General features: G+C 40.3%; 1 protein-coding gene across 7 annotated transcripts in view; it reads right to left on the minus strand.

The window, feature by feature from the left end:
- LOC145462912 (uncharacterized) overlaps positions 1 to 15,000 on the minus strand; it is a 21,653-nt gene that overhangs the window by 2,202 nt on the left and 4,451 nt on the right. The window contains exons 3-20 of one of the 7 annotated variants that reach the window (XM_081446574.1): positions 14,344 to 14,533; positions 14,019 to 14,084; positions 13,809 to 13,874; positions 13,600 to 13,665; positions 13,004 to 13,254; positions 10,398 to 10,547; positions 9,821 to 9,938; positions 9,327 to 9,392; positions 8,530 to 8,780; positions 7,810 to 7,959; positions 7,149 to 7,266; positions 6,677 to 6,742; positions 5,872 to 6,122; positions 5,151 to 5,300; positions 4,485 to 4,602; positions 2,775 to 2,980; positions 2,305 to 2,451; positions 1 to 1,635 (exon numbers count right to left, since the gene is read on the minus strand). The exon at positions 1 to 1,635 is cut by the window's left edge and continues 2,202 nt beyond it. In XM_081446574.1, the coding sequence (XP_081302700.1) occupies positions 1,411 to 1,635; positions 2,305 to 2,451; positions 2,775 to 2,980; positions 4,485 to 4,602; positions 5,151 to 5,300; positions 5,872 to 6,122; positions 6,677 to 6,742; positions 7,149 to 7,266; positions 7,810 to 7,959; positions 8,530 to 8,780; positions 9,327 to 9,392; positions 9,821 to 9,938; positions 10,398 to 10,547; positions 13,004 to 13,254; positions 13,600 to 13,665; positions 13,809 to 13,874; positions 14,019 to 14,084; positions 14,344 to 14,533 (2,655 nt within the window). In that variant the 3' untranslated portion in view covers positions 1 to 1,410. The remainder of the gene's footprint in view (positions 1,636 to 2,304; positions 2,452 to 2,774; positions 2,981 to 4,484; positions 4,603 to 5,150; positions 5,301 to 5,871; positions 6,123 to 6,676; positions 6,743 to 7,148; positions 7,267 to 7,809; positions 7,960 to 8,529; positions 8,781 to 9,326; positions 9,393 to 9,820; positions 9,939 to 10,397; positions 10,548 to 13,003; positions 13,255 to 13,599; positions 13,666 to 13,808; positions 13,875 to 14,018; positions 14,085 to 14,343; positions 14,534 to 15,000) is intronic. The other 6 variants (XM_081446577.1, XM_081446575.1, XM_081446578.1 and 3 more) reach the window with 6 other exon arrangements.

Genomic DNA, 15,000 nt, shown 5'->3' on the forward strand with positions numbered 1-15,000 from the left:
TTTCTACGATGTTATTGTCTGCAAATAGGGCATCCCTTTACTCCCGTCACTGCGTGCCTGTGCAGAGAGCTTAAGCAAACCACGACGGCCATGGCACCGCGCAAGAACGCCAACAAACAAAAGGTTCAATGAGTGGAACAATGGCTGTGCATGTGCGTTACAAATCTTTGCACATTTCTTTGCCTTCTACAAAACAACAACGTGAAATGACTAAGTTCTGCGTCTTTTGGAGAACGGGAACGACGGCAGCTAATTTACGTATTTTCATTTGGAATTAATCGCTGGCGTTACATATTTAGCAAGTATGACCAATAGGCGAGTAAACAGATCTAGACAATTGCTAAATTCGAAGGTAGAATATACATTTATTTTTTACTAGGCGTTGTATGCGGGGTCGCCGTCGTCATTGCTTAAGCTCTCTAGTTACTGTTTCATTTAGGGGCCTGTTTCAAATTTCTGCGCATGTCCAGCATTTGATTTAATAGACCGACGGCCCAATAATATAAGTTACCTTCTCCGAGGAAAATCGTTCTCCATTGACCTTGTGAGGGATGGTGTGAAAGTTGTAGTGACGGTATTAAAGAAATTACCTGCCATTTTTGTAGGGTCCAGTAAAGCATATGAAGGACTGTAGAGAAATTTTTGATGTCCTCGAGGGGAGGTACACGAAGCAGCACGTTCCGTACCAAGGATCAAAGTTTCCAAAGACAAAGGGATATTGATGAAAATATCCGAAAAAAATCTCTTATTATTCTGGGTGGCGCCTCGTACCAAGCCGTTCAATTTCTATTGATTAAAAACCTTCTAATGGACCCTCAAGTGTCAATCAAAGTCGTACAGGCGTCAGAAAAACGAGTCTTGGTGCACAACCTTTTATATGGAAATGAGATTTTCTTGCACGCTCATTGTCTCGCAAATCGAACTCATTTTCATGTGAAGGTTGTGCACCAGAACTGAACTCGGTTTGAAACAGAGGTAAAAAGCAACACGGAAATAACTTATTTAGAAGTAATGAAAATACTTAAGTCAGACACCACTGTTATAACTTCTTTATTTAGACAAAATGCTCACGAGTCGTCAATACATAACCAACAACAAAAATATGATATTAATCAGAAAATGTAAATTGGTAAAAAAAAAATAAAATTACAGAGAGAAAAAAGGCCACACCTTTGGTATCTTCCTCCTCTACTATTCGTCTCTAAACGACGTCTTATTACAAAAAGACAGTGTTTAGGATACTTTACTACATAACTAGTTTAGCTGGTCAGGCTGTGGTCTTATTGGGTGCCTTGAGCAATCAAGGTTTTGCTAAGGAGTCAGCCGACCTTTCTTTTATTTTACATTACGAAGAGGCTTCCCGTGTCTTGTAAAAAACGGTGGAAATTTAATTAATTCTTTTTTTACATTTTACATCACCAAAACATTTAAGAATACTATTGCGGCTGCAATTAAGATTGCATTAATGCATGAATGCAGCGAGGATACTGCGGCAGCCTTTGTCGGGATAGGAGGTTTGTCAACTATAACAAGCTGCATGGCACCAACGCCCCTTGCAGCATGTTGATCAAAGTCATTAGAGTTCCTGGTGTCACCACTACCGTAGGCCCAGATTATGTACTTCTCTTCTTCGACCTGTCAACAGAAAGAGAAAAAAATCAGTTGTGCTTTCATGACGCACAAATGAAAAGGATAAAGTACTTTACCGTACGCAAATTCGTAGTTGGCCATTCGCAGTTACCGCTCGGTTGGGTAAACCTTCAATTAGGCATTTCTCAATTTCTTTCTTTTCATTTATTCAATTAGTCAATTCTCCGTATGGATCAAAGGAATCAGCAGTGGTATATTTACCCCAGGGGGGACTCCCAAATAAAAAGGACGGGGGGTGCTCGTCGGAAATTTTGAAAAGAACCCCTTAGAGGTACCAAGATCCTGTTGTGTGGGCGTGGCTCGAAAGTGTTTTCACCCCTCAGAGAGATTCAACAATTCAACACATTAACTGACACTCTCATAATTTCAAATAGCGATAAAGGCGATTGCTTCGAATAACGTTTACTCGTAAAGGTTATGAAAGCATAAAACTGTCATAAATTAGCTGTTTGTCAAATATCCCCTGTCATACTTAAGAGGTACTAAAACCGTTTTCTTTTCACCCCTGAAAGCCACGACAAGCACCCCTCGTCCTTTTTATATGGGAGCGGATTCCCCCAGGATATTTACGATAGCTCGGTCGTAGAGCCCGCTCAGTTTGTTACGTCTCAAATACTGAACTAGAGCCTCCAAGACATAAAGATTTAACCTTACCGCAAACTGTATGTCAGTGTCATCACTGGTATCACGTGGTCTCTGAAACATCAGCTCTGTATATCCACCTATCTCTGATGCATACACCAGTTGGTAATCCTGATTGTTGTCAATTTCTGGTAGAGTTTGTCCTCGGGTGTAATAATCCTGACGAAAATGAATGTAATATGAAGCAAATTGATAAATGTTGATAATGAAATTTAAATCAAGATGTCAGATGCCTGACCTTTATTTCATTATCACGGGGAAAGTTAGCGATACTTAAGCAACATGCAATTATTGCCAGGGTGGCCATGGGCTGGAGGCTACAAGTGGAATATTTGACTCTTAAGTAAGGGGGTAAGGATGACTAGAACCGTGCCTTTTTCTGTCCAACTCGATCTATCTTAGCCTGTTGTTGCCGGACTTCATAAAGGTTCAATATTTTAGTATTTCAAGGAAAAGGAGGTTCGTCGGTTGAAAAAACTTACATTCAAATATCCTTGGCCATTATTAAATCCTCCAACAATCACGTCGTAGTCTTGCATGTTGTTCGGAGCGATGTCTGCGAATCCAAATCCAACCCAACCAGCGGTTTTCACTCTTATGTGAAACGTTATCGTGTCGTTTTGATCGTGAAATGTCCATCGTAAAAGAAATCGGCCCTGGTCATAGGAATGGGTGAACTGCGTCGGTTCTGTGGAAAGAACGCAAAACATCGTTCAGAATTTATCCCAATCATACATTCATTTCTTCTTTTCTTGGTTCCTTCCTTCCTTCCTTCCTTCCTTCCTTCCTTCCTTCCTTCCTTCCTTCCTACCTTCCTTCCTACCTTCCTGCCTTCCAACCGTCCTTCATAACAATAATAGCCACCTTTCCTCACTCAGGACTTGGACATCTCCACATATTAGTTTCTAATAGTTTTTCAGAGGGAATAAGTATATATTGTTTTAAGTTTCAGACGTTTAAGAGAACTCAATTTTCTTTAATTTAATTTAACATTGCAAATGTTTTCGAGACCATTTTCAGTGATTCTGGCAAAAAATGTAGATCATTTTTAGTGGGGTTGGTGGAGGAAGTGGGCCGGAACAGAGAGGGGGTGGGTCATCCGTTTTTGAGCCCTTGGTTAGGGGTGGGTCGTTCAATTTTCAGCTACCCATGGGGGTGGGTCATCCTGTTTTATAACGGGAATTGGCACATATTTGACACAATCGACAGCAAAAAAATTTTTGAGCCGTGGCTGAAAAAGTACACACGGCTGCATGGTGTACAATAAAGATGGTAATTTCATGTATTGTAAACGCTGTCCGAAAGCTAAGAAGTCTAACGGAAGTCCTAGGGCAAGAAATTTTCAAAATACTGCACTCTTTCGTTTTGCTAACCTTCAAGAATATCAATTAGCCAACTTATGTTTACATGCTATTTGTTCCGATGCATACGGGATACACGTTCATGGATCTGGGACTCACACTCTGGGGCTCGTATTTTTCTGGCTGTGTGAGTCCAGAACTCACTACAGCCTTCTCTAGGTGGATCACTGTTCCAAAGGTAGCGAGGCTAAAGACAAAGTGTGAAAGGTTTACAGTCAAGTTTTTTTAGAGTTTACGGACACGACCTTAAGTTGCAAAAGTAAAGGAAAACAATTATTTTTAGATGGTTTTGTGTTATTAAGAAAACAATCAAAAACGTAAACAATATCACAGTTTCATACATAAGATGTGATTTTGTTGAATTATGCAACCAAAAATGTCATGTTTTAAAGGTGGGGTGGGGTCATGTAATTTTTAACCTTCATTTAGGGGTGGGTTACTCAGTGTTGTGCCAGATGGAAGGAGTGGGTCATTGGTTTTCTAACCACCACATTTTCAAATGCTCCGGCCCACCCCCCCCCCCCCGTACTTTTTGACCAGTCCCTTAAAGTGTTAATTTCTGTAACCTCCGTAACCCGTAAGGCATTGACCGAAATTGTCTTAAAACAACTGTTAAATATTTTCGTGTACAATGTAGGTTATTGTTTTACTTTTTCATCACAACAGCAGTTTCCGAGCTTAACGTTGTATGTCGAAAATTGGGACCATGCTTAAAAAAAAAAACAATTTTGCGCCAAATGCAGTTCTTTCTTGTTTTGTTTCATTACAACCCCACTTTTCCAACTTTGGACTGTACGTTGCCTCGGTAAAGGTTTTTTTAAAGCAACTGACCTGTTGTTGGGCCAGCTACAAACGTTACTTCTTGGAAGCCTCTATTCGGTGGCAAATGGTTTCGAATGCTGTCACTTGTAGGATGAAAAGCCCATATAAGGTAAACTGGCACTCCCAGCTTAAAAAAGGTGAAAAGAACAATAAACAAATTAGTCACGAACCTTCAATCATCTTCATGCTGTCCATTATTTTCTAATAAATACGTTCTCTATTTTTTCAACGGAATATATCCTAATTCTTGTGACAAACGTATGTTAGTTCAGCAGTCTAAACAATTGCCGACTAGTTGATTTAAAAATCTTCTTTCCCTAACTCCCACAATAAAAGAAACTAATCTGATTAGGTCAAGTTAAGAACAAAAAAAACGTAAGCTCTTGACTTTTCTGTAGTTTGCATCTCACTATCACGAAATACTTTCAAAGTCCTAAACGTTGAGGCAAGGCGTAAAGTATCTGAAGTAAGTAAGGGGAAGGTTAACCGGCAAGATGGAAAAAAAAAAACGATGAATTGACAAAGGAGTCGACACGTAGCTTCAATCCAGATCATTCTGTTGATTATCTTCTGATAAATCAAGCCTCTACATTTTACCTGGAATGTAACGAACTTATCTTTCTGTAAAGGCACGCATAACATTTGTATATGTTTTTCCTGAGTATTGTTTGTTACCTCAATAACAACATCTCCTTGTTCGTCGGCGGTATTGAGCTTGCGATAAAACCTCAACGTTGTTACACCGTTGTATTCACTGGAATAAGTTAACGTCCAGTCTTGGCTAGCATCCGGCGGTGGGGCCCGCGTGCCATCGGTTAGATGGTCCTGGAGAATGAGACAAAGTGAAGCGTCACTTGGTAGATCTGGGTCAATATGAAAAGCACATTTATGCCGTAATACTCCGTTATTTTTACTCTATACCAAAAAACTTTCACTTTACACTTAATCATAACCTCTAGCAAATGAAATGCAGAAAAACTAAATAGAATAGTATAAAGTGTTAGTTACAAGCTGTAACAACTGTAGACCTTACAAAAAGGCCGCCGGTTGATGAAGAGTGTGAATGTAAGGTCGGTAAGGTCTAGTTTCTAGCCTTACATGTAGGTGGGCAATGAGACTGGTCTCCGTACCATATGAAACGAATATGTAGGAGTGATTTTTCACCCCTTCCAAGGCATGCTAATCCCCTGCAGAGCTACCTCACAGAGGTAGAACACATATATATATATATACGCCTGGGGGGAGAGAAGCACTGTGAGTGTTAGTTAAGTGTCTCGCCCAAGAAAAAAACACATTGAGCCCGGCCAGAGCTTGAACCCGGACTGCTCGATCCAGAGTACCGTGCATTACCCATGGGCCACTGTACCTTCCCATGTAGAACAGTTTAATATTTTACCGTTATAGTCCCTACTCCGGCTGCATTGACCATTGCAACAGCTACATCGTATCCCATCATATTTGGCGTGGTTGGTGGCATTGCCGTTGAGAAACCAAAGCCAATCCATCCCGTGGCCATCACTTCGACCATAAAGTGTAGTGTGTCCATAGTGGTATTGTGCATCCACGAAACATTATACCTGCCGTTATTCAAGGACAGAAAGTTTGCGAAATGCATCGGTGGAGGCATAGGCATGGCAGTCACCGTAGCTAAAATAAATGTATTCAGAGGTTAGTTAAATGGAGAGAAATAGTGGTATAAATGTATTGTATGTTAGGGTTGGTAGAAATAACGACAAACGAGACAGTCAGTCAGTAGCACAAGTAGCATGTTCCAGTTGTTTCGATCAGTTAGGTAGCAGCGCGAAGCATTCCGTCCCCATTTTTTTCTTTCTGGCCGTTTTCTCTCTATTCCTGGTCATTCTCAACAGACCGAACGCCTGGAATAATTGTAAAGTTTTAGGGTATTAAGGAACTGGAAGGACTAGTGATAAGGTTAAATGAATAAACCCAAGCCTACAACACGAGAATCACGTGAGTTTAAATGGTTCCTTTCAAATGTTTCAATGCTAGCCTGTGTTAATGCTGCATTCAAGGGAGTCTCCGTGTCGGTGCAACTGACCATTTATTCCTTCACTAAACTATACATTCGCAGTTTAATAACATATGCCTTAACATGATTAATGTACCTCACTTATCATAAAAGCTTTATGATAGACTAGACATTCTTTAGTCTTATTTTAATATAAGTTTAGGACATGCACCTGTTAAAGTTGGCTCAGCGGTTGTCGGTGCTATGACCTGTGTGTTTATCGCAATTGAAGGAGTCGCTGTTGGTAAATAATTGAAAAAAGGAAATTATACAATGATCCTTAATTAGCGCGTAATGTGAATAAAGCTTTTCGCAAGAGAATTTGAAGGGTAACTGAGTTAATCCCTTATATAGGCCTTTTTCAGAAGACCTCTCAAGGCGTAGCGCCTAGAAATAGCAATTTCCTATGACTCGGTTGTTGTTTGCGTGGACAGTCCAAGCGGCTTTACACGTGTATTTTCATCTACCAAGAAAACATCCACGCTCACGCGCGTGTTAACCTTTTCCGGAGGAAGTCTGGGTACCATGGCTAAAAAAAGGTTCGCGCCGAATGCAGTTCTTTGTTGTTTTGTTTCATTACAACCCCACTTTTCCAACTTTGGACTGTACGTTGCCTCGGTAAAGGTTTTTTTAAAGCAACTGACCTGTTGTTGGGCCGGCTACAAACGTTACTTCTTGGAAGCCTCTATTCGGTGGCAAGTGGTTTCCAATGCTGTCAATTGTAGGATGAAACGCCCATATAAGGTAAACTGGCATTCCCAGCTTTAAAAATGTAAAAAGAACAATAAACAAATTAGTCACGAACCTTCAATCATCTTCATGCTGTCCATTATTTTCTAATAAATACGTTCTCTATTTTTTCAACGGAATATATCCTAATTCTTGTGACAAACGTATGTTAGTTCAGCAGTCTAAACAATTGCCGACTAGTTGATTTAAAAATCTTCTTTCCCTAACTCCCACAATAAAAGAAACTAATCTGATTAGGTTAAGTTAAGAACAAATAAAAAACGCAAGTTCTTGACTTTTCTGTAGTTTGCATCTCACTATTACGAAATAATTTCAAAGTCCTAAACGTTGGGGCAAGGCGTAACGTATTTGAAGTAAGTAAGAGAAAGGTTAACTGGCAAGATGGAAAAAGAACGATGAATTGATAAAGGAGTCACGGAACTTCAATCAAGATCATGCTGTTGATTATCTTCTGATTAATCAAGTCTTTACATTTTACACGGAATGTTAAGAACTTATGTTTGTGTTAAGGCACACATAACATTTGTATATGTTTTTCCTGAGTATTGTTTTTACCTCAATAACAACATCTCCTTGTTCGTCGGTGGTATTGAGCTTGCGATAAAACCTCAACGTTGTTACACCGTTGTATTCACTGGAAGAAGTTAACATCCAGTCTTGGCTAGCATCCTGCGGTGGGGCCCGCGTGCCATCGGTTAGATGGTCCTGGAGAATGAGACAAAGTGAAGCGTCAGTTGGTAGATCTGTGTCAATATGAACTGAAAAGCACATTTATGTCGTAATACTCCGCTATTTTTACTCTATACCAAAAAACTTTCACTTTACACTTAATCATAACCTCTAGCAAATGAAATGCGGAAAGACTAAATAGAATAGTATAAAGTGTTAGTTACAAGCTGTAACAACTGTAGACCTTACAAAAAGGCCGCCGGTTGATGAAGAGTTTGTATGTAAGGTCGGTAAGGTCTAGTTTCTAGCCTTACATGTAGCTGTGCAATGAGACTGGTCTCCGTACCATATGAAACGAATATGTAGGAGTGATCTTTCTCCCCTTCCAAGGCATGCTAATCCATTGCAGAGCTACCTCATAGAGGTAGAGCACATATATATACGCCTGGGTGGAGAGAATCACTGTGAGTGTTAGTTACGTGTCTCGCCCAAGAAAAAAACACATTGAGCCCGGCCAGAGCTTGAACCCGGACTGCTCGATCCAGAGTACCGTGCATTACCCATGGGCCACTGTACCTTCCCATGTAGAACAGTTTAATATTTTACCGTTATAGTCCCTACTCCGGCTGCATTGACCATTGCAACAGCTACATCGTATCCCATCATATTTGGCGTGGTTGGTGGCATTGCCGTTGAGAAACCAAAGCCAATCCATCCCGTGGCCATCACTTCGACCATAAAGTGTAGTGTGTCCATAGTGGTATTGTGCATCCACGAAACATTATAGTTGCCGTTATTCAAGGACAGAAAATTTGCTGCAGGCATCGGTGGAGGCATAGGCATGGCAGTCACTGTAGCTAAAATAGATATATCAAAGGGTTAGGAAAGAAATAGTTGTATAAATGTTTGTATGTTAGGGTTGGTAGAAATAACGACAAACGAGACAATCAGTCAGTAGCACAAGTAGCATGTTCTAGTTGTTCGGTCAGTTAGGTAGTAGCGTGAAGCATTCCTTTCCTATTTTTTCTTTCTGGCCGTTTTCTCTCTATTCCCGGTCATTCCCCAACAGACCGAACACGTGGAGTAATTGTTAACTTTTAGGGAAGTAAGTAACTGGAAGAACTAGTGATATATGTTAAATGAATAAACCCAAGCCCACAAAACGAGAATCACGTGAGTTTAAATGGTTCCTTTCAAATGTTTCAATGCTAGCCTGTGTTAATGTTACATTCAAGGGAGTCTCCCTGTCGGTGCAATTGACCATTTATTCCTTCACTAAATTATACATTCGCAGTTTAATAACATATGCCTTAACATGATTAATGTACCTCACTTATCATAAAAGCTTTATGATAGACTAGACATTCTTTAGTCTTATTTTTATATAAGTTTAGGACACGCACCTGTTAAAGTTGGCTCAGCGGTTGTCGGTGTTATGACCTGTGTGTTTATTGCAATTGAAGGAGTCGCTATTGGTAAACAATTGAAAAAAGGAAATTATACAATAATCCTTAATTAGCGCGTAATGTAAGTAAAGCTTTTCGTAAGAGAAGTTGAAGGGGTAAGTGAGTTAATCCCTTATATAGGCCTTTTTCAGAAGACCTCTCAAGTTAATTTTAATTCACTTCTGGCGTAGCGCCTAGAAATGGCAATTTCCTATGACCAGCATGTTGTTTGCGTGGACAGTCCAAGCGGCTTTACACGTGTATTTTCATCTACCAAGAAAACATCCACGTTCAGGCGCGTGTTAACCTTTTCCGGAGGAAATCTGGGTACCATGGTTAGAAAAAAGTTTCGCGCCAAATGCAGTTCTTTGTTATTGTGTTTCATTACAACTTCATTTTTCGAACTTTGTTCTGTACGTTGCCTCGGTAAAGTTTTTTTCAAAGCAACTGACCTGTTATTGGGGCAGCTACAAACGTTACTTCTTGGAAGCCTCTATTCGATTCCCCATGATTTTGAATCATGTCACTTGTAGGATGAAAAGCCCATATAAGGTAAACTGGCACTCCCGGCTAAAAAATGGAAAAAGAACAATAAACAAAGTAGTCACGAAACTTCAATCAAGAACAAACTGACTAGTTAATATTGCCGACTAGTTGATTTAAAAGTCTTCTTTCCCTAGCTCCCACAATAAAAGAAACTGATCTGATTATGTTAAGTTAAAAACAAATAAAAAACGCAAGTTCTTGACTTTTCTGTAGTTTGCATCTCACTATTACGAAATAATTTCAAAGTCCTAAACGTTGGGGCAAGGCGTAAAGTATGTGAAGTAAGTGAGAGGAAGGTTAACTGGCAAGATGGAAAAAGAACGATGAATTGATAAAGGAGTCACGGAACTTCAATCAAGATCATGCTGTTGATTATCTTCTGATTAATCAAGTCTTTACATTTTACACGGAATGTTAAGAACTTATGTTTGTGTTAAGGCACACATAACATTTGTATATGTTTTTCCTGAGTATTGTTTTTACCTCAATAACAACATCTCCTTGTTCGTCGGTGGTATTGAGCTTGCGATAAAACCTCAACGTTGTTACACCGTTGTATTCACTGGAATAAGTTAACATCCAGTCTTGGCTAGCATCCTGCGGTGGGGCCCGCGTGCCATTGGTTAGATGGTCCTGGAGAATGAGACAAAGTGAAGCGTCACTTGGTAGATCTGGGTCAATATGGAAAGTACAGTTCTGTCGTAATTCTCAGCTATTTTTACTCTATACCAAAATACTTTAACTTTACACTTCAAGTGGCAGTAACCCCCCAATTTTTTTCTTTAATGAAATCTACTAGTTTGTCTTATTACTTCAACGAAAAAATTATCTCGATTGATAAAATCCCCGCGATTCTACAGGCGTTTAAAGTTGTAATTTCTGTTCCCACGACCGAGCATCGTGGGATCTGGGTCCGGCTTCTTGTGACGTCATCGAAGGACATGGTTCAAAACACTCAAGAGACGTTTGACTGGGTTTCGAGCGCTGTGAAAACATATTTGGGGTATTTGCGCTTCATATTTTATTAAAAATGGACAAGACTTTTAGCTGAAAGAACTGTATCATCTAGCAATACAATTCGGAGTCTAGCTATGATTAGCACGGCTACGATATATATATATTTTTTCGATTTCGAAATGCGGGTCGCCAGTCGAGCCCACCACACTGCAAGTCACGATCGACAATTTGCCGCGGGCCCATTTGGCAAATCTACATCTAATCTATACAACACATCTTTAAGTACTCTTACCGAACCCATGATAGTTCATAACGACGAAAGCATATTTTTCCACTAATTATTCAAAAACGCGGAAAAATTCGTCTTTTCGCTCCGTTCTCGCCGACCGAACGTCAATTAGTGTGCGCGAACATAAACATTACTATTGCGAGCTTCACAAATTTGCATTTTTCGTTCTAGTAATTAAAAATCCTTCGACAAGATCTTGACAAAAGGTTCAGTATGGTATCAGCTAAATGAATACATTTCTCCTTCACTGTTCTTTTGTTTTTAAAAGTCTTTTTTTACGTACGCTAATAACCTGAGTGTTGCGTTTCCATCAAAAACAAGTTCCTTCTCCTCCCGGGTCTCCTTTAGCTTCCTTTCAGCGCAATCTCCGTCGGCAAAGGCGAATCTAAATAGTTTGTTTTACTTTCCTCATATACTTATCAATGCTTGATTCGTTTTAAGTTGAAACTGTGATATATTTCGTTGCTCAAAGAACAAAACAGTTGTGTACGCAGATGAGAAACTCAAGCGCCGATTGTCGGCCCTTGTGCGTGTGGTTGTATATGAAATCCACAAATACATAGCTAATTCTGCAGTTCGAAGCCTCGCTTATCTCAATAGCCGCGTTGTAGGACGTACGTGAGGCTGATTATTCGTTTAGAAAGCTCTCTATTTCGAAGACAAAAAAAACTCGATGCGTATAATTTGCCGTATAATTATCTCACCTACAGTAGTTTCCATTATTTTGGTCTGGGACATCTGGGGCTCGTTTGAATTGAATAGTCAGAGGGCTCCCAGCTTATTTCAACCATTCGTGTTTCATCCACCTTGACAATATCGAGCTTCGCACTAGAAGCTGGGGAAGAATGTACAGGCCATGAAAATCCTACATGTAGGTTTTTACAGTAGCGGCGAACCCGAGATCGAAGAACTGCTCGGTGTCCGACTTCGCACAAGTCTGCACGCTGCTTTCGGCTTTTTCTCGCTTCTGGGCGAGTATCATTAGAATATAGGTATTGAATGAAGAGGATTGTTTTCTCCTAAGTATGCTGTACTGCGAATACCTCCAAAAACACATCTTCCTTGCATTCTGCAACGATTTTGGATCACACTATTGCATGTTCGCATACATCCTTCTTAGAAGCAAAACATTGTTGGTCCTTCGATGACGTCACAGGCCAACTCGTCCCATTCTTCACTATTGCTCGGTCATGGCCACGGAAAGGGCTAATTTTACGGACTTCAAAAATTCATAGCAAATTAACTAAAATAGCTACAACGATAATTTTTTCGCAGTTGTGATCTGAAAAATGAGGAGGTTTAAATAAGCGAAAAAACTTTTTGAGGGTTAGTTGCAGTTTAATCATAACCTCTAGCAAATGAAATGCAGAAAAACAAAATAGAATAGTATGAAGTGTTAGTAACGTGCTGAAACGACTTTAGACCTTAAAAAAGGCGGCCGGTTAATGAAGAGTGTGTAAGTGAGGTCGATAAGGTCTAGTTTCTAGCCTGACATGTAGGTGGGCAATGAGACTGGTCTCCGTAAAATACGAAAGGAATATATGGGGGTATTTCTTCAACCCTTTGAAGGCATGCTAATTCATTGCAGAGCTGCCTCATAGAGGTAGGGCATATATATATATATATATATATATATATATATATATATATATATATATATATATATATATATATATACGCCTGGGTGGAGAGAAGCACTGTGAGTGTTAATTAAGTGTCTTGCCCAAGAACACAACACAGTGAACCCGGCCAGAGCTCGAAACCGGAGCGTCCGATCCAGAGTGCGGCGCATTACCCATGGGCCACTCTACCTTCCCATGTAGAGCAGTCAGTAATATTTTACCGTTATAGTCCCTTCTCCGGTTGCATTGACCATTGCAACAGCTACATCGTATCCCGTCATTCTCGGCGTGGTTGGTGGCATTGCCGTTGAGAAACCAAAGCCAATCCATCCAGTGGCGTTCACTTCGACCATAAAGTGTAGTGTGTCCATACTGGTATTGTGCATCCACGAAACATTATAGTTGCCGTTATTCAAGGACAGAAAGTTTGCGAAATGCATCGGTGGAGGCATAAGCATGGCCGTCACTGTAGCTAAAATAGATGTATTAGAAGGTTAGGAAAGAAAAAGTTGCATTAATGCATTGTTTGTCAGACTCGTTAGAAATAACCAGAAGGATAATAGTCATTCAGTTCTGGGTTGTCCACCGGATCCTCTATTTTGTCCCTTGTTTTTTGAGATCGTAAGTAAAATATTAACTGCAGAGGGTGTGAACGAAAAAAACACACAAGAGGATCGGGCTGGGGAGAAACAAAAAAGTAACTCACTTGCTCCGCGCTCGCTCGCACCCACACTAGCGCGCTCGCGCGCACACTTGCACGCTCGCTCGCTCACACGGTCGCTCGCGCGCTCGAAGTTTACAAACGTTAGACACACACCTGTTAAAGTTGGTTCAGCGGTCGTCGGTGTTATGACTTCCGTGTTTATCTCAAGTGACGGAGTCACTGTTGGTAAACAATTGAAAAGGAAATTATACGAACAAGACTCTTTACGTAGAGTTAATCCCCCATAGAGGCCTTTTTCCCAAGGCCTTAATGAGAAATTAGACATTCTTTACTCTTATTTTATATAAGGTTAGGTCACACACCTGTTAAATTTGGTTCAGCGGTCGTCGGTGCTATGACTTCTGTGTTTATCGCAATTGACGGAGTCGCTGTTGGCCGAAACAATTGAAAAGGAAATTATACAAACAAAGCTCTTTACTTAGGGTTAATCTCCCAAATAGGCCTTTTTGCCAAGGCCTTAGTGAGAATTAGACATTCTTTACTCTTATTTTATATAAGTTTAGGCCACACACCTGTTAAATTTGGTTCAGCGGTCGTCGGTGCTATGACTTCTGTGTTTATCGCAATTGACGGAGTCGCTGTTGGTAAACAATTGAAAAAAAAAGAAAACTGTACAAACAATGTTCTTTATCATTACTTAGAACTGTAATATACACAAAGGTTTTCGTAAAAGAATAAGAGGAGTGTAACTGAGTTTATTCCTCATATAGACCTTTTCCTCAATACCTCTCAAGTTAGTTTTAGATCACTCCTAGCTAGCTTCGGAAGTCCCAAAAGGGCCTAGAAATAGCCAGTCTTATGACCCAGTTAAAATGGTCTTAGGGCATTACCACTTACTTGTAACTAGAGTCGATGTTGGAGTTGGTGTAGCTGTCGCCATCGTAGCAGTCGTCATCATCATTATCGGCGTCATTGCTGAAGTATCGACAGGGACAAGTACCACTTCCTGTCTACCTCTTTTAGTATGTTGTACTAAGCTATCATTCGAGGAATGATATGCCCATACGATGAAAATTGGCATTCCTACCTAGAAAGGAGGAAACACCAATAAACAAAATAAGACATGATTATAAATGTGAAGTCTACCGAGACTATAATGTGTTGTGAACGCGGGACAATCAGAAAAAAACATCTCCCAATGCCGGTCCGGACGTTCTAACCACTTGCTTTGGAGACCACCTGGTGAGCAAGCTCCTTCTACACGAGGCGGGTTGCTCGTGGTGATGTCAGTCTCGGTTAGCAGTTAAATTTTCCGCCATTTCTCAGGTATCAGTTAAAATTTTAGCCCTTTTCTCAGCTACCCGTAGATTTTCAATATCTTAGTTTTTAGGTTTCAGTTCAAAAAATGCGTCAATTCTCAGCCGACGGTTGAATTTTGACCAATTATAAGGGGCCCGTCTAACACAGGGGTGAGGGGTGGAGGGTGAGCGGTTAGGATTGATCCTAAAGACCAGCACATCTGTTGTCTGGTTTACTTTAAGAGCATACGGGGTA

Source organism: Orbicella franksi, chromosome 12 (genome assembly GCF_964199315.1).
Source record: "Orbicella franksi chromosome 12, jaOrbFran1.1, whole genome shotgun sequence".
Taxonomy (NCBI): domain Eukaryota; kingdom Metazoa; phylum Cnidaria; class Anthozoa; order Scleractinia; family Merulinidae; genus Orbicella; species Orbicella franksi.